Source organism: Orcinus orca, chromosome 4 (assembly GCF_937001465.1).
Source record: "Orcinus orca chromosome 4, mOrcOrc1.1, whole genome shotgun sequence".
NCBI lineage: Eukaryota > Metazoa > Chordata > Mammalia > Artiodactyla > Delphinidae > Orcinus > Orcinus orca.
In genome coordinates, this window is record NC_064562.1 from 124,931,575 (window position 1) to 124,958,945 (window position 27,371).

The 27,371-nt window shown below is 40.7% G+C and overlaps 1 protein-coding gene across 1 annotated transcript in view; it reads left to right on the top strand.

The window, feature by feature from the left end:
* The window catches only part of EGF (epidermal growth factor), a 94,293-nt gene that overhangs the window by 52,362 nt on the left and 14,560 nt on the right, over nucleotides 1-27,371 (top strand). Inside the window, exons 11-20 of the mRNA XM_004269572.3 lie at nucleotides 1,644-1,792; nucleotides 6,479-6,583; nucleotides 7,827-8,050; nucleotides 11,510-11,677; nucleotides 12,380-12,529; nucleotides 15,561-15,680; nucleotides 19,838-19,954; nucleotides 21,002-21,127; nucleotides 24,639-24,761; nucleotides 26,383-26,527. Coding sequence (XP_004269620.1) covers nucleotides 1,644-1,792; nucleotides 6,479-6,583; nucleotides 7,827-8,050; nucleotides 11,510-11,677; nucleotides 12,380-12,529; nucleotides 15,561-15,680; nucleotides 19,838-19,954; nucleotides 21,002-21,127; nucleotides 24,639-24,761; nucleotides 26,383-26,527 — 1,427 coding nt within the window. The remainder of the gene's footprint in view (nucleotides 1-1,643; nucleotides 1,793-6,478; nucleotides 6,584-7,826; nucleotides 8,051-11,509; nucleotides 11,678-12,379; nucleotides 12,530-15,560; nucleotides 15,681-19,837; nucleotides 19,955-21,001; nucleotides 21,128-24,638; nucleotides 24,762-26,382; nucleotides 26,528-27,371) is intronic.

Here is a 27,371-nt window from a genome sequence, read left to right on the forward strand (position 1 = left end):
GATGATAATCCTTTATTTAATTACCATTTTATGAATATTCTCATTATTGATGATAGGTTTATGTACATATATGTACTCACAGTTAATATTCCACATATGCTGTCATTAAATTGTCAGCTAACCCATAGCAATTTTTTATTCTTGTACCTGTTCGATAGTCTGCATACTAGACTGAAAAAGAACTTTGCATCTTCAAGGTATGTTCTGTTGGACAAAATCTATTAATTAAAATGAAATTATCTGCAGTTAGAGATGAAAGGAACTTTAGCAAATACCTAGTCTGACTTTGTTATTTTTATAGCTGAGAAAATTGAGATTAAATGACTTAACCATGTACACTGTTATTGAGAATGTAAATTGGTGCAGCCACTGTGGAAAACAGTATGGAGGGTTCTCAATAAACTAAAAATAAACCCAGCAATATAACCCAGCAGTTCCACTCCTGGGTATATATCAGAAAAAAACAAAAACACTAATTCAAAAAGATACATGCACCCCATGTTCATAGCAGAATTATCTACAGTCTCCAAGATATGGAAGCAACCTAAGTATCCATCAGCAGATGAATGGATAAAGAAGATGTGGTACCTACACACACACACACACACACACACACACACACACACATACACACAATGGAATACTACTCAGCCATAAAAAAGAGTGAAATTTTGCCACTTGAAGCAACATGGATAGACTTGGAGGGTATTATACTCAGTGAAATAAGCCAGACAGAAGAAGACAAATACTGTATGTTATCACTTATATGTGGAATCCAAAAAATACAACAAACCAGTGAATATAAAAAGAAAGAAGCAGACTCACAGATATAGAGAACAAACTAGTAATTACCAGTAGGGAGAAGGAAGTGGGGAGGGGCAATATAGGTGGAGGGGATTAAGAGGTACAAAGTATTATGTACAAAATAAGCTACAAGGATATATTGTACAACACAGGGAATATAGCCAGTATTTTATAATAACTATAAATGGAACATAAGCTTTAAAAATTGTGAATCATTATATTATATACCTTATATACCTTAACTTATATAATATTGTACATCAACTACACTTCAATTTTAAAATAAATAAATAAATAAAAATGATTTAACCAAGGCAATCAAACAAATAAGTGTCAAAACTGGGAGGGGCAGCTGTGTCTCCTGACTTGCAGCGAAGTGGAATCCTGTGGATCAAGCAGTAGAAGTTAAAGCTCAGCTTGCAGCCCCCATTAAACTGCTCATCTTTGTTCCCTTTCAGGCTGTAGAAGCCGTTAGAGTTCAAGTATGATGGCTTTGTTATTGACCAATGATCAAAGATAAGCAAATTACCCACAGCAATAGAAGTATGTGCCAGGCACAAGGCTAAGAACTTATATATATAAAACTAATGCGCTTCATAGTATCATCCCCATTTTACCAAAGAGGAAACTGAGCCTCTGAGACACTGATAAACTTGCTTAAGTTTACACATATCTGGGAAGCAACCGAGGTGGAGTTCAGTTCCAGGTGTGTCTATCTCCAAAGCCCAGCTCTTAACTATTGTACTGTATAATATAAAGATTTACTAACCTCATTTGTATATATTCCACATTAAGTTTTTAAACAAATCAAACTGAAATGCCTGTGTTCTCTTTTGTAGATATACTTTGCCCATACAGCCCTAAAGTGGATAGAGAGAGCAAATATGGATGGTTCCCAGCGAGAAAGGCTTATTGAGGAAGAAGTAGGTGTGCCAGAAGGTCTTGCTGTAGACTGGATTGGCCGTAAATTCTATTGGACAGACAGACGGTAGGTTTCCTCTTTCAGTTTTAAGCCACATGGGAGGGGGTGATTGGATGGGTAATACAGCTGGCTTCATCCTCCACTTTGAACACAGGAAAATATTGCTGGGCACCTGACTGGGATCGGAGGAAAGATGCCCCCAGTGCTGTCCACAGTCCCTCAACCCTCTCCCCACCACCAAACAGGACATTCCTCCTTTTAATCAAGACTATCTTTCATCAAGGTCTGTAGGCATGGGCAAGTTTTGAGGACCAAGAAAACAGCATGTATTTTTGCATTTCAGGCTTTTGCATTTCATGTATTTTATGTTTCAGGGAAACACAAAAACCTGTCTGGATATAATCAACAAGCATTCTCTGAGCATCTGCTGTGGATCAGGCTCTCTCCTAGGTAGCATGGGAGATACACAGGAGCCTGAGAAGCACTCCATGTTTCCAGTCACCTTACGGTTTAGCCAGGGAGATAAGACACATGTACACAGGGAAAACTAATACAAATGCTTGGTCTAAATCTCGGTACAAGAAATATCATAAGGTCATGCATAAATAATTGCCAAATGAAGGATGGATACTCCCAGAGGGGGCTCTGGAAGGGGCTTCAGGGATCAACTTCCCCTTCATTTTACAGGTGGGGAAACGAAGGCTCAGAAAGGCTAAGTGATTTATTCAAGGTTGCACAACATTTAAATGACAAGTCTTTCTAGAACCCATATGTTGGCTCTCAGGGTGGGAGAGATGGCCTGTTTCCCTCTGATGGGCAACAACAGGACCAGAGAGAAGTTGTGGTGTGTCTGTCCTCTGGGCACACTGCTCTTGGGGCTGCAGGAAGCACCGCTGCACTTGGTGTGTATGTGTGTGTGTTTGTGTGTGTGTGTGTGCGTGTGTGGCCTTGTCAGCCCCAGGAACGGGGTAGGAGAAGGGGGAAGAAGGAAGCGGCTGCATCCCTTGTGTGTGCTGATGAGAGCCCACTTCCTGCTTCTGAGCAAGAAGGAGCCAGCCACGGAGTACGTCACAGAAGAAGGTTAGAGATTCCGTGCTCTGGGATACTCTCTCAGAGTAACTTAGAGCTATGGCGTGACCTGGTGGCCAACCCAAACCTCTGACAGCTCTGCAACCTTGTTAAACTAAAAGAAGAGAGAATTAATTAGGGTTTCACCTCTGAAATCAGTGGTCCCAACATAGAGGAAGAAGTCTCAGGGAGTGGATTTATATGCTTGAGGGTAGGCTTTCTACGTCCCAGAAAATCTCTTCTGGTCTGGATAACCCGTGGGAAACAAACAGGCTTTTAAACATGAGCCAGATGCTTGATGTGGTGCCCAGTTATCAATAATATGGCATTTCTAGAACCAGAGTGAGTATATTTTAAATGATTCAATCATTTGTTCATTCATTTAACCATACCTTCATTCCATTCCTTTATCCTTTGGGTTTTTTTTTTTTCTTTTTTTTGTGGTACACGGGCCTCTCACTGTTGTGGCCTCTCCTGTTGCGGAGCACAGGCTCCAGACGCGCAGGCTCAGCGGCCATGGCTCACGGGCCCAGCCGCTCCGCGGCACGTGGGATCTTCCCGGACCGGGGCACGAACCCGTGTCCCCTGCATCAGCAGGCAGACTCTCAACCACTGCGCCACCAGGGAAGCCCATATCCTTTGGGTATTTATTCATTTATTGAATAACTGAAATGCACCAGCTACTGCACTAAAGCTTTATATCCATATTGACTCCCCAAAAGGTAAGTCTTCTTATCCCCAATTTAAAGATTAAAAAATTGAGAATCAAAGAGGTAAAATAACTTTCCTGAGGTCAAGCAGCCAGCAAGTACTGGATCTGGAATTTGAACTCAAGGATGACCATTTCCGAAGCTTGTGTTTTTCATAATCATAGTACGTACTGCCCTCTACAACCAGGGTCAGTTAAATGTCCTCGACCCAGTGTCACGTAACAAATGAAAGTCAACTTCAGTCATAACAATGCTAAAAATATTAATAATGGCCTTCTCTGCTTTGAACCTACTTAAAAGGACATTTAAAATTTTAGCTGCACATAATAACAGAGTTTGTACACGGCTGTTTTAGGAAACGTTGATTAGGACAGCAGATGTCTGGCACTTTGGGCCCCTCTAAGCATGCCGGGTCTCCTCATATTTCCCACATTTGCACGGCACCTCTAATTTCACGTGTTTGATTAATAGCACCATAGTACCTAATGCTGAGGCAATGCCTTCAGGAGATAGACAGGCACCACCGTATCCTGAAGGATCAGACCTCAAATTCTCTAGCTCACTGACTTGAGTAATAACGAGCCCTTCTCATGTTCTCGGCAGCTGCTAAGAGAAAACCCTTAATTTGTCTGGAAATGAGAGGTTTCTAGTTTGAAAACCTTAATATTAGCTAGAAATTGGATTTGAATAACTGGGGTTCCAAGCTTGTGATATTAGATTATATAGTAACTCTTAACCAAGTCAAAGAACCAGAATGGATGCTTACAGTTTACGTTGGCTTAGGAAAAGACAGATTCAGATTAACATCTAACTGTAGGAAGGAAGCAGATTGATCATTCCACTGGCAGTGCTAGTATTTAGTATTAAGGAATCCTGGTTCGCAAAGTCAAATGCCTAGTAAAAAGAATCAAGAGGGAAACAGTGTATCTGTTTGCTCATCCTTTTGAGGTAACAAAAACTACCATGAGGTAAAAAAATCACTCTTCTGGGGTTCTGGATGGACAACCCTTGCCCTGGAAATAGGGTGGGTTTAGAGGATCCCAGTGGTGGCACTGAGACCAATTAGATAACAAATATGAAGAGAGAGGTACTCCACTAGATTGAGGGTTACGCTTGAACTCACGTGAACCCAAATGTCCGCCCTTGTCTTTGCTGTCTCATGACCAACACCGGAGTTCAAGGTGTGCTTTGTGGCTGAATCAAATAGAAGTGTGTTATTGGGTGACCCCCTTGGGGAGCTTTCAGAGGAAATTCCAGCAATCCTGCCCGAGACAGCTCCAGAGTCAGGAGCTTATGTCGGTCTCAATTCTCATCACCTTACTCCTGCTCAGAACAGTAAGAATTTAGAGATGATGTAACAATGAGATCAGAACTGACAGTTTTATTTCCCCTGGTCACAAGCAAGTGGCTTCAGAATTCCTTCCCTCAAGGGAACAGGCACAGTGACAGTTGTGACTGAGTGAATTTGACACATTGAGTTCAAAAATACCTTCCACTTCATCTGGGAATAAAATTATCTTTTAAAAGTGGCGCTGGCGGCTTCCCTGGTGGCGCAGTGGTTGAGAGTCCGCCTGCCGATGCAGGGGACACGGGTTCGTGCCCCGGTCCGGGAAGATCCCACGTGCCGCGGAGCGGCTGGGCCCGTGAGCCATGGCCACTGAGCCTGCGCGTCCGGAGCCTGTGCTCCGCAACGGGAGAGGCCACAACAGTGAGAGGCCCGCGTACCGCAAAAAAAAAAAAAAAGTGGCGCTGGAGTATAAATGATTTCAAATTATCCACTGCCCTGAGTTGCTAGTTTGCAAAGTGTATTGGGCCCAGCCCAGGCCCTGAGCCAATTTTACCTTTATATCCCTCCTGCATATGGCCCATGAGGAAGAATAGATCAAGCCCCGGCCCCCAGTCTAGAAAGGGCACTTGAACAAGCCACCTGCAGAAGGTCTCCTGAGTGTTTTGTAGCACAGGGTGGAGGGACCGGTCTTGCTCTGTGTTTCTGGGCAGATGGCACGAGGTGGGGAAGGGAGGTTATTTTATTTATTTTTTTGCGGTACGTGGGCCTCTCACTGCTGTGGCCTCTCCCGTTGCGGAGCACAGGCTCCGCACGCGCAGGCTCAGCGGCCGTGGCTCACGGGCCCAGCCGCTCCGCGGCATGTGGGATCTTCCCGGACCGGGGCACCAACCCGTGTCCCCTGCAACGGTAGGCGGACTCTCAACCACTGCGCCACCAGGGAAGCCCAGGGAGGTTCTTTTTAATCTCCTCTGTTGTGGTCCTGCCTGCTCAGGGAACCTGCTGGGGCTCATCCAGTGCTTAGGTCAATCCCTGACACAGCCCTTAGGGGCTGAGGAAGTGTCTATTTGATCATCAAGATTTGTTTGACAAATAAATGGAAAAATTAGAAAGCAAGAATTTTCTCCCCTGCCAGATTCCAAAGAGTTATTATTATTTTTTAATGGAACGGGTAGCAAAGAGTATTTCAGTACTCCCATTTGTCTTAGAATCAGATGGAAGAAAATTAAAGCCAGTGTAAGTCTTCTCCTACTGTCCTTGTGTTGGTTGTCTCTGTGGCCCTTCGAGGTCTACTCTCCTTCCTCCCTGTGATCTGTGAACACCAGGCGGAGGCTTTTATTGGTTCCACCAGGAGCTGGGAGGTTGTGAAGAGAAGGGGATGGTGGCATTTGTACTTCCTGGCTTTATCCCTCCAGGCCACTGACACAGAACCCTCTTACCTTACCCTTTCACGGTGTGTTTTAATTGCTTGGGATAAATATTGGGAAACTAATTTAAACACTGTGTTAAAAAAAAAAAATAGACTTTGCGTAAGTGTTACTCCTGACGCGTGTGTGTTCATGTGCACACCTGTGATAGGGGAGTTTAGAATGCCTATTTTGCTTTTCAGTAAGCAACAGGGAAAACAAATATTTTTGTTTAAAAAGTAAAGTTGATATAACAAGCCCCTTTATATTACATGCATTTTAGGAAATCTCTCATTGAAGGGAGTGATTTAAATGGGAAGTATCGTGAAATAATCATTAAGGAGGACATCTCTCAGCCACGAGGACTTGCTGTTCATCCAATGGCCAAGTAAGTATTTGTGAAAATAAGGCCCTTTCTGTGGAGGTCATAGGACAGTTTATGTTTGATGTGCTAGTGTCCGAAATTTGTCTTAAGACCTCAGGTGGTCAGTGGAATCAGAAACCAAGAAAATCCATGAGATTTGTTCAAATGTTCAGAAATGGTATGGCTAGCATAACTTCCTCGTCCTTTTAATGTCTTTTGATTTGTTTTTCCTATAGAAAACTTTATTGTTTTGATACCCTTTCATTTTAAGCAAATTCAATTTCTTTTTGAAAGGAAGTGGGTTGTAATTCATTCATCAACGATGCATAAGCCCTTTACACTATGTACTTTCTTTAAAAACTATATTGTTTCTTGAGAGAGGATGATATTTGGATTGCATGGCTTATGAATTCTATTTAGAAAAATCATGAGTTCCAGTGATAGGTCATTCCTAGATTTAGGGAAGAGGAAAGAGAAATCGTGAAATATTAGGAGGCTCTCTGTTGTTAATTGTGAATTAGTGACAAATGTGGGTTTAAGTTAGAGAATTAAGGAGAATAATTCCTTCCTAGTTAAAAATCAAGGATAAAAGCTCATCCTATTTTATTTATAATGGAAATTTTATGATGGCCTGTGGGAAATAATAAACTGGTAGAAATAGATAATTAATTTGGAGCCAGCCACATGATTCAAACCATGAGAATGTAACCATCTCTAAACAAGCCAGTGAAAAGATACTGAACCATATTGAGTTCAAAAAATGTGCCTCAGCACCTGCTTTACAGAACTGAAAATGGACCAAGTTAACTGAGCACATAGTATAAAACAGGATAATAGATAAATATGCTCTTCCCTTTACGTTGTAATTTTACATATACAGCAAGTTTTACATATGCATATCAGAGGGACAGGCTAGCAAGATTCCATTGCCTTTTGTAGCATGAAACGCTGATTTAAGAATATGCACTCAAACACCTTTGATTAGTAATACACTACAAGTGTTTAAACTAAGAATTCCTTTCTTATCCAATCGTCTGAGCCTTAATTCAGCATTTTCTGTCCACGTTGCTGTACATAGAGAAGGTAATTTTTTGCTTTTGAAAATTATGTGTCCAATACTCAGTGCTCTACTTTCTCTTTCTGTATTCCTTGCTGTACCACTTTAGTTTATCCTAAAGTGACTTACATTGATGTTTTTAATAATGAAAGAATGAAAGAAGTGTTTTTCCTTGCAAGTTTTATTTGTTGTATGCTTTCTTGATTAAAGGAGATTATTCTGGACTGAGATGGGGATTAATCCACGAATTGAAAGCTCTTCCCTTCAAGGCATTGGCCGACTGGTTATAGCTAGCTCGGATCTGGTCTGGCCCAGTGGAATAACAATTGATTACTTAACTGACAAGTTGTATTGGTGCGATGCCAAGCAGTCTGTGATTGAAATGTCCAATCTGGATGGTTCAAAACGCCAAAGACTTGCCCAGAACGATGTAGGTGAGGCTTTGGAATGGGTGATTTCTTCAACTTGATTGAGTGTTGATGAGTGTTAAATACAAAATGTGTTTACACACACACACATACACTCACTCACCACCCCCCCACACACACACCCTTAAACATATGGTGAGAAAGGAATACAGACAAACAGACTAACAGATTTCTCCAGAGATTTATGAGCTACAAAGATTAACATTGGAATATTGGATAAAAAATAGTGATGCATAATCATTTCTCTTTGCCAAGATTTCTTAAAATCAGAATGAAAATATTAACCATTTTAAAACTTCTTTAAGAATAAGAACTTATTCAGCTACTACCATTTCTTACGTTTTCTCAAATGTCATTTTCACAAGTGATAGTATCATCTTTAGCCATTCATGTGCAAAGGTTAATACAGTTTTCCCTCCTATTATATTTTCAGATTTTGCATGGGGTGTCATGTATTTTCATAAAGAGTTTTGAAACACTGTAGCCTATGCTAACTGTTAAAAGAGAAGTACAAACTGTTATGACATTATATAGCAGTAGGAGATTCATTTTGACTCAGGGAATCTGCAAAGACAGTATTTGAACTGGGCCATGTGGTAAATAGAAGGTGATAAAACACTATCATTTGAGATAAGGCTGCAAAAATTGGTCTTTGTAGGTTAGTACTGCCAGAATATGTTAACTGAAATGAATTCTGAACGTACTAGGGAGCCATTGCATATTCTTAAGCAGGAAATGTATCTGATAATATTGGTATATCAGGATAACCACTTAGGTAACAGTGTAAGTGTTGGATTGGAATGTGGAGAGAAGGAAGTGAGTTAGGAGGTTATGACAATTGTTCAGTCAACAGTTAATAAAGGCCTGAGCTAGAAGATTACCATTTAAAACGTAGAATGGAGGATTAGAATATTACAAAAATCACTGTGAATGAAAAACCAAGAGGATTTGGTAACAGATTGGATGCCGAAATGAAAGCCAGGGTGATGTTAGAGATGCTTTGGGAATTTAGAAACTGGTTGGTTGGGAAGATGAAAAACATGGTCTCTCTTTTTTAGGAAGAAGCTAACAAACTAATAATCCATGTAAGGTATTTATTTTGCCCTTTCTGTTTGGTAATGAACTTCTAGGTTTGTATTATACATTAAATAGATCAAGATAAATATAATTAAAAATTTTACATACTTCCAAGCTTCTTTAAAAATTGACATACTTCACGATAAATTATAAACTTGTGTACAATTGTAGACTTTCATCATCCATGTACCATTATAGGAAGTGGAAATACAGTGGAGAGTAAAACAATTATGGTTCCTGTGAAGTTATGGAGTCAGTAGGGGAGACGTACATTGTTAAAAAATACATCTCCCAAATAAATGTAAAGTTATAGCTTTGATATTTGGAGGTATAAAGGGATTTGGAAATTCCTAACTAGAATGTAAAGACATCATATTCTAAACCAAAAAAAGCATAGGAGATATTTTGTAAATAATTTGTATTGCTATAATCTGTGACTAATGCAACTTACTATTAGATACAAATACAAATAATCTGGTATGTGTACATCTAAATAACCGTTCCCACCATTACAGTGCCATCTACTGGTAGTTCAACTGTGGCTCTCCTGTAAACAAAAAATAAGGAAGATTATATCTAGTGTGGGGTTTGTGTTGAAAAACGATAGCTAATTCTGACACATACTACAACATAGATGAACCCTGAGGACGTTTTGCTAAATGAAATATGCCAGTCACAGAAGACAAATATTGTATGATTCTACTTACTTAGGGTATCTAGAACAGGCACACTTATAGAAACAGAAAGTAGTATAGTATTTGCCAGGGCCTAGGGGGAGGGGGAAACAGGAAGTTGTTTAATGGGTATAGATTTTCAGTTTTGCAAGATGAAAAAATTTCTGGAAATTGGTTGCACAACAATGTGAATGTATTTAACATTACTGAAACTGTGGGTTAAGTCTTAGGCTTAGATGGTAAATTTTGTATTATGCGTTTTTTTATCACAACAAACAAAACAAAACAATAACTATATAGGAAATTCCCTTCCTGCCTTTATGGCTTTAATTTGGGACAAAGGCTAGAGACCCAAATGAATCTTAATGGCCCTGGTCAATAATGATGGGTGGAGATTCATTACACCGGGAAAAATCGTTTGAGTTTGCTGCCAGTAGGGGGAGACATTCACCCTAATCCACCAAATCCATTTTTCATTAGCAAAAAGACTGGCCTGGGGAATGTGACTGGATGTGATAAAAGCTTCCAAACCTAGGGGTCCTTAGCTTTGGCCTCTAACCACTTGAGATAGTATATTAAAACATTTCCCAGCTTACTAAATACTGGAATATCTTATCAGAGCAGTTTCAGTGGCATGGAGAGGCGGGTTTAGTTGAGGTAGGATCAGAAGAGGCCACTTAGGGGTTGATTGGAGCCATGAAAATGGAAGCAGCAGATAATAAATAACTTCCAAAAAACTTGTCTGAGAAGGGAAGGAAAGAGACAAAAAGAAGTTAGAGGGGTCAAGGGGATGAGGGAATTAAGATAGGAGAGACCTGAACATATTAATCAGCTAAGGGAAAGAAGCTGGTAAGATGAAGAGACTAGAAGAGAATTAATGTAAATGAAAGGAGTAATTGACAGAACAAGGTCCTAGAGAAGGCAGGAGCGCAGTCAATGGACTAATTTTAGTTAAGAGGAGAGATAGGAAAGGAAATGTATTGGTGGAGATGGGAATTTGAGGAGGCTGTTATTCAATTACCTTAGATTTTTTTAAATGTTGTAAAAATCTCAATTTACAGCAACCTGTAAATTTAGTCTACTACTTATTACTGCCATTCAAAAGACAAGGAACCTAAGACAAAGAGGGGTAAAATAACTTACCCAACTTACCCAGTCAAGTTGTTTAGTCTATAAATAGTGACAGAATCACTGAACATGGAAACATTCCTGCCCTGGTCGCCTTCTTTTTTTTGCGGTACGCGGGCCTCTCACTGTTGTGGCCTCTCCCATTGCGGAGCACAGGCTCCACAGCCATGGCTCACTGGGCCCAGCCGCTCCGCGGCATGTGGGACCCTCCCGGACCGGGGCACGAACCCGTGTCTCCTGCATCGGCAGGCGGACTCTCAACCACTGAGCCACCAGGGAAGCTCTGGTCCTCTTCTTATTGGTGGTATTATGTCAGTCACCCACATTCTCCCACTCTCTGAATGCTCGATGACCATGGGCTTTGCTAGGACTTCATACCACCAGGCTCCCGTTCTAAGAAGAGGTTCCCTCACCATGTGGATTCTCCTTGATGTAGGTGGCTCAAGGAAGTGGCTCATACATTGCTTAGCAGCTGTATTAAAGAATTGACTTAGTGTAGGAATTGGGTATATGTTTCAGGCCTTGTCCTTTTAAAACTATTCATGGCAAAGACAAGATGTTTATAATGGATCTCAACTGCTTCCAGGTCACCCATTTGCTGTGGCTGTGTTTGAGGATCATTTGTGGTTCTCTGATTGGGCTATGCCATCGGTAATAAGGGTGAACAAGAGGACTGGCAAAAATAGGGTACGTCTCCGAGGCAGCATGCTGAAGCCCTCATCACTGGTTGTAGTTCATCCATTGGCAAAACCAGGTACACTGGACACAGTCTTTCTTTGACTGGCATCTGCAACTATTTTAATTGTTTGACGGCAGGGAAGGGGGTGTGTGTTGCACTTCTCACTAATTTGGGTAGATGTTAAGATCTCCTGAGATTTGGATTTCGTTTAAACTAAGATAGTCTGGTAATAAGTTTGGGCTTTATCCCTCCAACCTCAACTTTTCTTCTCCTGAGTAGCTTTTACTTATTTGCTTCTTTTCAAAGACTTTTGGGTTAAAGGCACTAAGGGCAGGGGCAGGGATGGGTGGGGGGAGCGATTTAGAAACCCGCAGTGGAAGCTTCTGCCTACACTGGGCTTTTCCCCACCTCCTGAGAATGCAAGTGAGTGAGCTTCAGCCAGGAGTAGGTAAGCAGATGGAAAAGGCACTTAGTTTCCCACAATAACTCTTCTTTCTGAATCACCCTTTGTCAGTCTGACTAGATTATAAGTCAGGAAATAGGAGTCCTATCTTCCCAAGTAGCTTCTTGAACAAAGGTACTGGCTAAACTCAATACTCCTAAGGTAATCACATTCTGAGCTTATCTTAGAACCAGTGGCTCTTTATAGGAACTCTTCTGAAATAGCTCTTGATATAAACAGCTCCATTTAGATAGTTTCTTTCTCCCAAAGCTGTACACTGATTTTACACCTTTTCATCTCCAAGCCCATCTGTGAATGTACCTCCTCTCTGCTAGGAGCAGATGCCTGCTTACATCAAAACGGAGGCTGTGAACATATTTGCGAAGAGAGGTTTGGAACTGCTCAGTGTTTGTGTCGTGAAGGTTTCGTGAAAGCTCCAGATGGAAGAACGTGTCTGGCTCTGAATGGCCATCAGATGTTGGCAGGTAATATGATAAACTATGGCCATCAGATGTTGGCAGGTAATATGATAAACTATGGCCATCAGATATTGGCAGGTAATATGATAAACTATGTGGCCAAATTGTCCTACTTTAGCTCAGGAATATTGTCCTACATTGATTTTTATGCTTGTGCTAATTTTTAATATTTTGTATTCTTAAAAGCTCCCTTGCTTTTAGCGATGCCAAGCTGTCTTCCACCCCAACCCCCCGCACCGATGAGTTTGGCCTCCTCATTACAAACTAAATTCAATTGACTTCTTCTAGCTGTAAAATTAATGAACAAAAGATCATATTCCAAGTCTTAAGTTCCAGTGCTCCAGGCCCCCATTTTTGGTGGAGTAGCCCATCCTTGGAAATAAATGCCAGTATTTTACCAATTCAGGGAAGGTTCAAAGACATTTTGTTTAGAAGTTTTATGGCCTCGATTTTAGAGGTAGTCATATATAAACCCCCTGCCACATGACTGTCTTTATATGAAAAGCAAAGTCCTTTGTAATAAATAAGTTTAGGATACCAAACAGGTGTAGGGAATCCAGCTCGACAAGGCTTGTGATCCACGTTTTTAAAAACTAAACGTAGGGCTTCTCTGGTGGCGCAGTGGTTGAGAGTCCGCCTGCCGATGCAGGGCACACGGGTTTGTGCCCCGGTCCGGGAAGATCCCACATGCCGCGGAGCGGCTGGGCCCGTGAGCCATGGCCGCTGAGCCTGCGTGTCCGGAGCCTGTGCTCCGCAACGGGAGAGGGCACAGCAGTGAGAGGCCCGCGTACAGCAAAACAAAACAAAAAGCTAAACGTGACTTTGAGGGAAGAGATCTAATATGACATGTAAACAGTAGTACTGATTTACTTCCCTTGAATGTGCATCCAAACAGGTAAGTTGTATTTGGATTCATCTCTTGATACCTTATACCAAAGAGAACTTAAATTTTATTTTAGATGTTTTTTAAAAATTCATATTTATCCAATAGGCATGATATGTTAGGTGACATTGACAGCAAATAAATGGATTAATTTATCCATGGACCAGAATTGAATAGTTTGGATTTTCTGAACTTTCTACCAATGGTTGCCTTAGGATAACAGTTCTCAATCTTTTTGGTTTTGGAGCCTTTTTACACTCTTAAAAATGATTGAAAAACTCGAGTCTTTGTGTGGGTTATATTTATCAAGATTTATGGTATTAGAAATTAAGACTAAAAATTTTAGGATCTCTATTAAAGTTACAGTAATATTCCATTATATGGGAACATGTTTTTATGAAAATAAATGAAATAACTCTATTTTTCCAAACAAAACTATGTAGTAAGAAGAATGGCATTGTTTTACGTGTATATCTTTAATATCTGACTTAATAGAGGGCAGCCAGATTCTCCCATCTGCCCCTCTGTTAAAGCTGTTGGTGTGTTGTTTTGTTTGAAGTCTATGAAGAAAATCAGACACACATGGAGCTGGAAAAGGGAAGATTGCTTAATAGCCTTTTCAGAGGACTTTTTTGTATATCTTCTTTTGATATTATATATATCAGAACTAGACAGGTGGTAGTTTCTCAGAGTTAGTTGCAATGTTGAATCTGAAGCCATATCAATGAACATTTTGTCCTCTGCTATGTTAAAACCCAGTGTTCTGTTTTGTACTTTGAGTGGATCTTTCGCCATGCATGATTTTGTTGCATCATGTTTTGGTCATTTAAAAATATTGATTGACTGAGTTACACAAGTCTGCCGAATATCACATTAATATACCTACAATAACATTAACTAATTATTATTATCAAACTCATCAGCAAAGTCTTTGAGTGTCTGGATTTTGTTAAAATTTTTTTGTGGAAAATTTTCCAGAATTCTACTTTCCACTTGAAAGCTTAAATTTTATTACTGGCAACAAGCACCGTGAGCTAATTTTCCTTGAAGTGACAGCATCACTTCATTCATTGTTGAGAAAATATCAAATCCCCAAATGTTAATGACATAGTTTATCAAACATTCTTTCAGGTAAAAATCATATTCAATGAAAAAAAAAAAGAGCCTAGTTTTAGCTTGTATCTCTGAGAGTTCACAGGTGCCTTTCCTCCAGCTTCAGTGTGTGCACAGTGTTTTATGTGTTGCTTCCCATTTCATTACGCAGAAGATTAAAGAGCCAGGTAGTCTATGGTCAAGATTTTTAAAAATTAGTAATTTTGCTGCTCCATCATGGGCTTTTAAAGGTGAAACTGGAGTGTGAGAGTGTGTGTGTGTGTGTGTGTGTGTGTGTGTGTGTGTGTAGGTGGCTGTGAAGAACATGACTGCAGTAGAGAACATGCTACTAGTATCATGACGATTCACGCTAAAGCACCACACTTTCACCCATGTCTGCTTTTGCCCCATCGCTCATCAATGTTGACAGTGAAAATAACAATAGTTATTTGCCTTTTATGAAAATAGTTTTGACCTTCTGGATGCCATGCAGTGAGACCCCAGGGATCCATGGCCCACACTTAGAGGATACACAGTGTTTTAGGGGATCCATTTCTTCCATGTTCTGGGGAGTTGCATGGGTCCCATGCCTATGTTAAATTATAGCTTGTTTATGCCCTTCCACATTTCTAAATACTGGCAAAATCAGGCTAAAATAAATGTTATAAGCAGCTTAAAGGAGAAGGGGTATATAGGAAAGGCAGGTTGGGGAGATCATCTCACTAATTTGTCTTCAGTAATGGCGAGCAGTGATTATGAGCTGATTATGTTCATAAGGATTTTGGTATTCTACTTTGACTGTTTTTGCCAGTACAGAGAAGAGTCCTGTCTTTCTTCCCTACTGGCTCTCCCCACCCTCAATTATAAGTGCATGGAGTGAAGCTGAGAGGGTGTAGTGTAGCAGAGAAGGTTTTCTACGCCACCGAGACCCTGGCAGTTTTTCTGAATCCTCCGACTCTAAGAAAGAGTCTGAACTCACACAAACAGCCATAAATATAAATTAACTCAAACATTTCTTGAATCACAAAAGGTAAATTAATTGTATCCGTTGGCCTTCAATAGGTAGTGGAGCAGATCTGAGTAATGGAATAATACCGTTGGACATCTTACCCAGCAGTAGAGAGCTTGAAGATAATATTACAGAATCTCAGCATATGCTAGTGGCTGAAATCATGGTGTCAGGTATGAATAATGAGTTCTCCAATACAGCTTTGGTTCCAATAATTTCCATCCTACTAATTAGAAATTCTGAATGAACTCTCTAACTTAATGTTGACTAAATCTACACAAAGCTAGCGAAGACAGACTTTGGACTCAAGCTTCGGTCCTTCTCTTCTGAATGGTTTATCTGAGGAAGACGGCTCCATATTAGACTGGACATGAACTTTACTCATTGAGGGTCATTGGACTGAATCGTTTTTGAAGAAATCTAACTTGGAAAAAAAAGTGAAAAATAGGCCAGGACAGATTTGGGTGTATCCCCATCCATGCCTAGTATTTTTGGTGTTTGGCCCATTTAGCTTTACTTCTGTCAGTGTGAAAAGCAGATGGTAGCTGATAAGCAAATATAGGCTGGTTGCTTCAGCTGCTCCAGAAAGTCCACAAACAGCAAATGTTAGATTTTTTTTTCTTCTATAATATATTGCCCATTTATCAGCAAGATGCTAAATAATTTATTCAGTATGTAACGACTTTAGGAAACCTAATTCTTTTAGAGTCTGTGTTCACTCATGAAGCCAGTGGTTTTCAAACTGGGCTTAGCTCAGCCCTAAAGCTTCTGCAAACCCCACCTCTTCTTCATGCTAAGTGTCTGCCTTTCAATCAGTGCAGCTCTGCTTTGAAGCATTTTATTTATTTATATTTCGGAGTGAGACTTAATTTTAACACTATGTGGCTAAAAATAAATTTGAGAACTCCACATTAGGGCATTATATGCACTTAACCACAGCTTTTGTGGTCAGCAAACTACAATTTTCGAGGCCCTGGGACCTCTTACCCCTTCTTAGAGGATTTTATCAGTGTGATTTTTGATAAAATACAAAGAGGTGAATATTTTTAGTAATAATAATTTTTACAGAACTTTAGAGTTTACCAGGTCCTTTAAGTATATCCTCTAATTTGACCCTTATCACAATCATTTTACAGATTTGAAAACTAAGAGATGTGAAGTTAGTGACCCGACCAAAGATTTTGAAAATTATGACCAAGTAATTAATTCATATCAAGAAAAGAATGACTGGAAACATGGTCATGTTAGGAATATTATTCATTTGGTGACTATTTATTTGCCATACACCGTGCTAAATGCTGGTGATACCATACTTAGCTAAATATAGCCCCAGCCTCCAAGGTCATAGTCAGATGTGGAGACAATGTGGTCGAATAAAACAATATACATAATATATATTAGCAGTATAGAGAACCTTTTCAAAGTCACTAGGGATCCCTAGAGGTTCACAGAGGCTATTTTGAAAGGCTAATGTTTGGGGGACTCAAAGACCAAGGTGAATGACAGACAGTAAATTAGGCCACGTGGGTGGCATGGGGGGGGTGACAAAATGGCTAAAGATTTGGAATACATATATAACAGGCTGTGTTTGGCTTCATGCCTGGAGACGGTTCTCTGCCTCGTGCGGAATAAATGTCTTGGTGAAGATCACCTCATCTTTCCCTCCCTGGATTGTGTTCTATTTTGTCTTAGCCTGTAAAGTTTTAGTTCTACCTGTGTTAGGCAAAGGGGTCTTATTTATATTTTGTTGTGAAATTTCATTTCAAACAAGTATCTGTACTAAAAAAAAATTGAAAACTTTATGTTAGATTTTAGGTCCATATCTTTTTATTCTCCAAAGACACAGAGTCACATGGAGCAAGCAGATCTGTGTACAACATGGCAAAGAGGTTCAATCCTAAAAAGTTTCATTGTCAAATTCACTAAAATCACGAATTCTTCTAAATTCATGAATAAAATGTAAAATTCTTAACGTAGCCTGTTGAGCCCTGGAGAAACTAGCCTGTACCCACCTCACCAGCCTCAATTTGTGCCCTTCTATCCCCAGCTTTCTATGGCCTGCTTCCATTACCTGGGCCTTGCCTATAACATGCGGGTGTTGTTTTCTCGGCCTACAGTGCTCTTTTTAACCCCACCTCCCCAAGTCCTGTGTATCCTTCAGATCTCAGCTTAATATGCTCTTTCGCAGCAAGCCTTTCCTAGTCTCCTGACCAGGTGAGGCGAGAGTTGTTTCAGCTCTCTTGGAACCCAGTACTTTTTCTTGATTGTGCTTATTACACCTATACTTCAATAAATAATCATGTAAGAAAACAGAGCCCTTGTCTATGTGCTCCACCACCGTATTTTGGGCCCTCATAAGGCTCTGGCACATAGTAGGTACCTCAAAATGAATTAATTTTGTTAATTTTACAAACAGACCCTAGAGTCTTTTCTAGCGTGATAAGGCTAATTCTGATTCAGGCTGTCACAATACTCTTCTTCTTTATCATTTTTATCTAGATATGTAGATAAAATATTTTATAGTTCTCAAAAGATTCTTTTAAAAATCACTTCTTCAAGTGCTTACAACAAGCATGTGAAGTAGACCGGACAGAATCTGTCATCTGCATTTTAGAGAAGAGGCGCGTGAAGCATAAGCAGGCCTTCCTTGTGGAGCTTAGTTTGTGGCAGAAGGAGCTTTGGTTGTGGCTCATCCCTCCTGCAACTGCACATCCATTGCTTTTCAGTATGCAAAGCTGCCTCGGGGTTTGCAAGCTACCAAATAAATCCTGAATCATGTGTTAATTTAAGATAATTCCGCAAATGATTAAAAATGTCTTGGGTAATTTGATACTGTCCACCATATACTCTGAACAGGCCTTGTGATTTGGGAGCTCGTCTTCCAAATAAATGCTGAATCCAATGGATAATTGATTTGGTCTGAACTTATCCATCTCAAAGAGTCATGAGTGACAGGAGGTGACCAAGCAAACATGAAAGGCCCGTGTTCCCACAAGAAAAATCTTCTCACTCAAATAGCTAAACAAATCAAACGCCATTAGCTGATGTCTGCATTCACATGGCACCTGACTCCTATTTAGATCATTTAACTTTCTTTAATTTATGGGCAACTTTGGAGGGTTTCTTGACCTCTTCTATACTCAGATGAGCAAATTTACGAGTGAAAAGACAGAAGATAGTTTATGTCCTACTGTGGTATGTCAGGTACCCCCAACTCCAACAGAGAGGAGGCATTTGGAGAATGATTATATACATAAGTAGCTAAAGGAAAAAAAAAAACTTGCTCACGTTTATGGCTCAAAAGGCAACTCTGTCTTCTGGGGCATTTGCATTTCATTGGAGTACGAAATGAAATGATCCTTTTACAGCATTTAGTTTGTATGGTTCATGACTCTGTAAAAGTGCTTTGAGGTGGGGCTTCCCTGGTGACGCAGTGGTTAAGAATCCGCTTGCCAATGCAGGGGACACGGGTTCGAGCCCTGGTCCGGGAAGATCCCACATGCCACAGAGCAGCTAAGCCTGTGTGCCACAACTACTGAGCCTGTGCTCTAGAGGCCATGAGCCACAACTACTGAAGCCCACGCACCTAGAGCCCATGCTATGCAACAAGAGAAGCCACCGCAATGAGAAGCCTGCGCGCTGCAACGAAGAGTAGCCCCCGCTTGCCGCAACTAGAGAAAGCCCGCACACAGTAACAAAGACCCAAGACAGCCAAAAATAATAAATTTGAAAAAAAAAAAAAAGTGCCTTGAGGTTTGCAAGTCACGGCATAAATCTTGATAATAAACATACATTTTGACATATACATTCTATTATATATCAAACATAATTTTAGTAAATTGACAATAAATCTTTTTATGGTTAAATCTCTTTGCCATGTTGGTACACAGATCTACTTGCTACATATTAGTTGCGTATCTTTGAGAGGTAAGAATATATTGACCCCTTTTGTATGTCACAACGGTTGGGAATTCTCAAATAAAGCAATACAATTTTTGAAGTTTGAGTCCATTTAGTCCTAGAAATTGTACAGTTCAAATTTGCAAATGCTTTAAAAAATTATAAATAAGTTCACACGGGGGTCTTTGAACACCACATAATTCTTTAAGACTAAAGATTTGTTGAGAGCATGTAAACAGAAACATATGGTTTGTGGATCCTTTAATATAGATATAGCTTGCAGATCAGCACAGTGTTTCTATTTGGAGGTTAACCTGCCCCAGACCTTGAGAAAGGAAGTACTGGAATTTTCGGTAGAATGCAAAACATTGAAGTCCATTTTCTTCTCTGAGGTCTGGAAATAATCCTGTGGGGTTCTCGCTGTTTGCAGATGATGATGACTGTAGTGCCTTGGGATGCAGTACACAGGCTTGGTGTGTTTCAGAGGGAGAGAATGTCACGTGTCGGTGTTTGAAAGGATTTGCTGGAGATGGAAAACTGTGTTCTGGTAAGAGCAAAATCCAAATACACACAATATCTGGAAAATAGTGAATCAGAAACATTCTCTCAGATCATACTGATTCAAAATCTCCAGAAGGATTTATGTTACCCTCAGGATTGAATACATTATTTGATATTAGCTAAAAAGGTAATGGGTGTATGAATAGAAAATAAGAAATATAACATATTGTTATATTACATTGAGTTATATTAAAATTCCATGATATAGACAATTGACATTAAGGAGAAGAATTTTTTTAATATAATTGATTTTTTAAAAATATTTATTTCATTTACTTTATTTTTGGCTGTGTTGGGTCTTTGTTGCTGCATGCAGACTCTCTAGTCTTTGCGAGCGGGGGCTACTCTTCATTGCGGTGCATGGGCTTCTCATCACAGTGGCTTCTCTTGCTGCGGAGCACAGGCTCTAGGCACGTGGGCTTCAGTAGTTGTGGCACGCGGGCCCAGTAGTTGTGGCTCGTGGGCTATAGAGCACAGGCTCAGTAGTTGTGGCACATGGGCTTAGTTGCTCCACGGCATGTGGGATCTTCCCGGATCAGGGCTCAAACCTGTGTCCCCTGCATTGGCAGGCGGATTCTTCACCACTGCGCCACCAGGGAAGCCCCAAGGAGAAGAATTTATAATTAGCTTTAAAAGCATGAATTTGAGTTCAAGTCAAATTAGAAACTCCCCAATTCCAATAAAAACACAGCTTCCCCCCCCCCCCAAAGGCTTAGGTCATAAGTTTTAGTTTATTAAATAGGTTTTGCTGGATGGGTTACTATTTTACATTGATAGCCATTATTGTAAATGTTCTTATGGTCTGAAACTCTGGCACAAAGTGATTTACTTACACTAATGAAACACTGAGAAATCTGTAAAAATTGATTCAGAAATGAACTTTAAGTCCAAGATGGAGGGTTTGCATCACGTTTGCAAGCAGTACCTGTAAATGGCTGGATGATTGTATGTAAGATTATACTATCCTTTCCTACTCTTTTCCTTTATACCAGGATTGCCTATGTATTTCACTAGCTCATCATTTTGCCCACAGATATAGATGAATGTCAGATGGGTATCTCAGTTTGCCCTCCCACCTCCTCCAAGTGCATCAATACTGAAGGTGGCCATGTCTGCCGGTGCTCAGAAGGCTACCAGGGAGATGGGATCCACTGCCTCGGTAAGAGAGCTGTGTGCAGAGGGCCAAGGGTGAAGGCAGGCCTTGGAGAATCACCAAACACTGGGTGTGGCGGGCCAAGAAAAGACAGGAGAGAATTGCGCTGACACACATCACATGTTAAGACTGAAAGAGGAGTTGTGTGATCTGTTCAAACTGACATATTTCAGTTTGGGGTAAATAGTCAATTTCGTGCCCTTTGGCCATGACCGCACTAGTCAGCTTCTACACTCTGCAGAGGCTGTTTTCCCCTCTGCCTTTCTAATTCTTTCTCCAGGGGTTGAGTGACATCAGTGCCTCATCGATAACTCCACACCTCGAGCCATCATGGGGGGAACTGGGCAGCATTTTCTTTGTCACTGAATTTGGCAATTGAACCGTGGTGAACTGCAGGGCTGATGTGGGTTTGTTGGAGGTCACGGCTGTGTGTAAAGGGAAGGAGGCGTGGTTCTGTGAAAGGGCTCACAGCTGGCTCTTGATAAGTTCAAGCCGTTGACATTTAGAATCAAGCAAGGAATGATTAAGACTCTTTCATAATCACCATCCTCTGCCAAGGTCTGGGTGTGGCTTGCTGGGTTGGGAGTTCACCTAGTGGATGTCATGTACCATTCCAGGTGTAACACAATGTCACGGTACAAGTGAAGACCTGCCTGAAGCCATCTTGGCCCGGTAAAATAGTTATCTCAAGTGTTATGGGGCTTTAACATGTCTCTTTCAGTATTTTCCTTTCCTTCTGAAAACATAAAAATCTTTTCGCTGTGAGGGGCAGATGCCTTGATAACAAACTAAAATGGCATTGCTTTCTCGCACGTGTTGAGGTTAAAGATGAAATATCAGTCGTAACTACCAATTTTCTGGACCTGGTTGGTTTAAATCAGACGTTTATCAGATTAGTTTTGTGGAGTCCACAGACATCTGTAAAGGCTCTTTTCAGCACATATTTGGCTGTCAATTGGGAAAATGTCACTGCTCTAATTAAGCAGGCTCCTAGATAATTTAGACAAACAGGCTTTATATTTAATTTACTTTGAAGAAAAAGGAAGGTATACTTTCTTGGATGTTTAAACTCATTATACTCTGGATTCTCACTCTGTTACTCACGCATCTCAATCCATGGAGCAGAGTGTCATGGCCCAGCCTGCCTGGTTGGCGTGGCGTCTCGGGCCACATGGAAGCCCTGAGCTTGTTCTTGTTCTCCGCACTGCCCCCCAGCCCCATGTATATACAGTAGATATAGAGATGTAGTAGATACAGTGCTTTGAACCATGCCCGGCACACAATAAGTGCTATATAAAACTGTTGTTGTTATTCTTAAGAGTAGCTGTGTTTCTTGGCCAACAGTACATCATTTTTGCTTCTCTCTCATTCTCAAGGTGATGGTTCATAGAGATTGCAGTAGGATGTCAGTTTAAAAAAAAAAAAAAGACTCCCTTTGGGCTATTCAGGTTAGCGATTCAATGTGGCAAATATTTAATTGACCCCTATTAGTGCAAAGACACAGTACTGGGATCTGTGAGGAATGCCGAGATGAGGAAGGCATGGAGAATATGATCTAAAAGAAATGCAACTGTGATAAGGGGTGAAGAAAGGTATGCATCATACGAGAAGTAAAAACTAAGTGGAAGTTCAGAACCGGTAGACATATCTGTTTGAGGTATTGGGAAAGACTTCATGGAGGAAGTTTCGTTTTGGATGGAACTGGGGGCATAAGTACATTTTTATTATGCAGAAATGTGAAGGAGTGGGGAACACTGCAGGCATGAACATATCACAGGTCTTATTTGGGGGGGGTAGAGAAAAGCCTAGAGCCTTAAGTATAGACTGTGTGTCTATACTTGTGTGAAGGAGAACAGAAACTGGGTCTGGCAAGGTGATGTCTCCATCTGCTCTGGCTACCATCAAAAGTACTGTGTAGACTGGGTGGCCTAAACAACAGACATTTATTTTCTTAGAGTTCTGGAGGCCAGGAGTCCCAAATTAAGGTGCTGGCAGATTTGGTTCCTGGTGAGGACTCTTCCTGGCTTGCAGACGGCCCCCTTCTTACTCCACACTCACCTGCCCTTTCCTCTGTGGCTTGTGGAGAGAGTGAGAGAGGGAGAGAGAGATACCTCTGGTATCTCTTCCTCTTCTTAGAAGGACATCAATCCCGTTGGATTAGGGCCTCACTCTTATGACTTCATATAAGCTTGATTGCTTCCTTATAGGTCCTGTCTCCAAATATAGTCACTCTGGGGGTTAGGGCTTCAACATATGAATTTTGGGGAGATGCAATTCAGTCCATAACAGGTAAGTTGAGTTATATTTGTGGAAAACTAGAATCTGAAAGTCAGGCATTGGGGTTTTACTTCTCTAGACCAGCACCATCCAGTAGAAATATAATGTCAGTCACATATATAATTTTAAATTTTTTGTAGCTACATTACAAAAAGCAAAAAGAAACAGGTGAACTTAATTTTAATAATATTTTATTTAATTCAATATATATCCCAAATATTAACAGCTTAATGTATAATCAATATAAAAAAGTATCATCATTATTTTAAAATTGGAGTATAGTTGCTTTACAGTGTTGTGTTAGTTTCTGCTGTACAGCAAAGTGAGTCAGCTATACGTATACATATATCCCCTCTTTTTTGGATTTCCTTCCTATTTAGGTCACCACAGAGCACTGAGTAGAGTTCCCTGTGCTATACAGTTGGTTCTCATTAGCTATCTATAATATAAAAATTACTGATATATTTTATGTTCTTTCATAGTTGGTACTACGTCCACAAAATCTGGCGTGTGTTTTACACTTACAGTACATTTCAGTGTGGACTAGCTGCAGTTCAGGTGCTCAGTACCTACATATGGCGATGGCTACCATATGAGGCAGCACAGCTCTAGGAAACAGACAACTACTGGCAGCATCTGAGTCGAGTGGTGCAGTGACGGGAGACGTGGTTCGGGAAGATTAATGTGGCACTGGTGTTTAGGAGAGAAGTGGAGGAGAGATGGGATGCAGGGAATGTTGTAAGGCTGCTCCTCTTACAGCAATGGAAAATTGAAGAGAAGAAGGACCTAAAGGTTAGGGTGGTGGTAACTGAGAAAATAAAAGATGGGTAGTTGGGAAAAAAGTGATGACTTTGTTCATATTTATGTAAAAAAGGCAAAAATGTTGAATTTGATATGATCTGAACTACTAAATGTTTACCTAGAGATAGTTTACCATCTCCAACTTTCCCACTGAGCTACATGTGCTGGGAAATTTCCTTTCTTTCCAAGCAGTAGGAAAACTTCCAGCCTCATGTCAGGAGTTTACCTGCATGGGCAAGGAGCCAAGGGGCCCAGTCCATCTCTCTCTCCAACATTTATAATAGAATTTTTGAATCTAAAAATGTATAGAGCTCTGAGAACATGTGGCATGACAGAAGTTGAAGATGCTCCCTTTCCAGAATATTGGAGTTTCCAATTATACCACCCTCTGTCTCCTCTGCACCCTACTTTTCTCTTTCCTACTCCCCTTTCCTGACAGATATTGATGAGTGCCAACTGGGTGTGCACACCTGTGGGGAAAATGCCGCCTGTACAAATACGGAGGGAAACTACACCTGCACATGTGCTGGCAACTCATCTGAACCTGGACGGATTTGCCCTGGTAGGTTGGTGGGTGGTCCAGATCCAAGGGGAGGGACTCGATTCTGAAAAAATCAGTACCCAAGTGTATTTCCATTAGAGCTTCTAGAAATCATTCAGTTCAATCAGGCTGGTGAGTTTACTTTCCTGATTAGATTGATGCTGTGGTTGAGAATGTGAAATGGCCCAAGTTTTCTTAATTTAATAGCATCTGGAATAAATCCTTTTTTATTATTCACAATTCAATAAAGGTGGGAACACAGGTGGTTCTCTTTAACTATGCAGCTAATGTCCTGATTTGTAGTGTTGATTTTGGGGGCTGCTGGGAAAGCTCTGCAGGGCTAGACAGGTTGGGGAGGATGTCCGGACTCTTAGCATTTTGAATCACTTTCAAGGATTTTAAAATAAGCTTTTTCTGAACTTAAAAATTTTAATCTAAAGATAGAATCCCATTTTTAATGAACTTAAAGAAGTAGCAGAATCACTATTTTTTTTTTCCCATTCCTTTAGGAAATAGCTGTTGCCAAAGTGAAGAGGTAGATACTATTTCGTCTTGTTATATAAGGGGGAATATGGTTTGCAGAGGAATTGTTTTTTTAAATAAAGTTGGAGTTACAAGGGATATCAGTGTTCATCTATGCCATCTCTCCAGTTTCAAAATGGTCCTATTCCATTCTAGAAATTTGACATATGTCATTTGAAATTCTTAATAAAATTGCATTTAATTTTTTTTTAAGTCAGTATTTCTTGATCTGAATCAGAACTTCAAAAATGTTAATAATTGTCGCTTCCTTCTTCCTGAACCCTCCCCCATAACAGCAGTATCTTCTTACCATCAGCACCCAGAAGGGGAGCTGGCTTCATAGACCCTAGAAGCCAGGGTCAGCTAAGTCATCGCCAGCTATTTACCTGTCTCAGCTCTGCAAGCAGAAAACATCCTGAGAAAGGAAGGTTCTGCACTTGCTCGGGTCTCTGTTTTTTTAGCATATTATTTTCTCAAATAATTTGCTGTTCTTAAAGGTACTGAAAGACTCCTAATATTTATGTAGTCAGCTACACACCCTAATGTTTTCCTTTTCAAGAGCAGCAAACCATTCAATAAAACGGACTTCCCCACTTTGGCATCCCCTCTGTTATGGTAACATTTCCTTTCTGTCAAAGTTGCTAATCTTGTCTTTGAGGGCTCCCCTACAACTTAAATAGTTTTTAGAAGAAAGTCTCGTGTGGGAGAAATTTTTGAGACTCCCAGGAAACTAGTGGTAGTGGACTGTGTAGCGGTAGGTGGTTTATAAGTCATCAAGAGATACTGTTGTTCAGTGAGACGCTCTTAAGCTAACTGCTGTTTTTGGATGATGGATGTGCTTTTATAATGAGATCTGCACTCGGAATTCATATGGTCTTAGGATTGACCATTCTCTTACAGCTTCCAACATGCTTTATGTCAAATAATACTGAACCTAAGGAAAGAATGGCTGGCTCCATGGTGAAGGACACGAGGTCTGGTTAAGAAAGTGAAACTATTGTTCTCTATCACAACTATTGGTCTATCTCACAAATTGTTCACGGAAACTACTTCCTGATATCGATATCTGAAAGACCCCGATCACTTCAGAAAGTAAAAGAAATGCCTTTGCTTCTTCTAGACTCAACTCCACCCTCTCATCCCAGGGAGGATGGCCGCTCTCCTGGGAGAAATATTTACCCCGAATGTCCCCGGTCCCACGATGGGTACTGCCTCCATGGCGGCGTGTGTATGTATCTTGCAGCGGTCGACAGCTATGCCTGCAAGTAAGTCAAGCTATTTTTCTGATGGCACAGAGATATGATATCGCAGCCCATAACTTTTAGCAGATTCAGAAAACTTATACTGCGATTTTTCTATAATTAGGCGTTTCCATAGGGAAAAATAGATAATTTATACATGTAACCCTTTATTTACATATATAACTTCTGTGTGTGTATTACACCTTTCCTGCATATTTCACCAGCCCCTGCCCCTAACCCGGTGCTAGTGGTAAATATTAAATGTAAGGAACTGGTTATTTTCCCTCTTATTTAAATAACTTGATGTTACTACTGGTATAGGCTGGGGATTAAACTGAGAGAATTTCTTAAAACTTTGATTTATTTTCTGCCAAATAGATGGAGCGCATCAATGCTATGTTTCTGAATTTTAAAAAGTGTTATATATGTTCACACTGGACTTCTTGCCTTCAATGCTCAAAACTAACATATTTTTTCCCTCTTTACTTCCTAATAGTTGGCATTTACTTTTTTTTTTTTTTTTTTTTTTTTTTGCGTTACGCGGGCCTCTCCCGTCGCGGGGCACAGGCTCCGGACGCGCAGGCTCAGTGGCCATGGCTCACGGGCCCAGCCGCTCCGCGGCATGTGGGATCTTCCCGGACCGGGGCACGAACCCGTGTCCCCTGAATCGGGCAGGCGGACTCTCAACCACTGCGCCACCAGGGAAGCCCGGCATTTACATTTTTGTTGTTTGGTAACAACTGCTGGATGCAGCCATGGCTGCCTTTGCTCTGCTTTTGTCCCTGTGATGGTTTCAGTGGGCTAAGTGTCAACCTGAAGAGAGGGTTCAAGGAAGCCCTGGAACTATGAGGTGTTCCCACCGCACTCA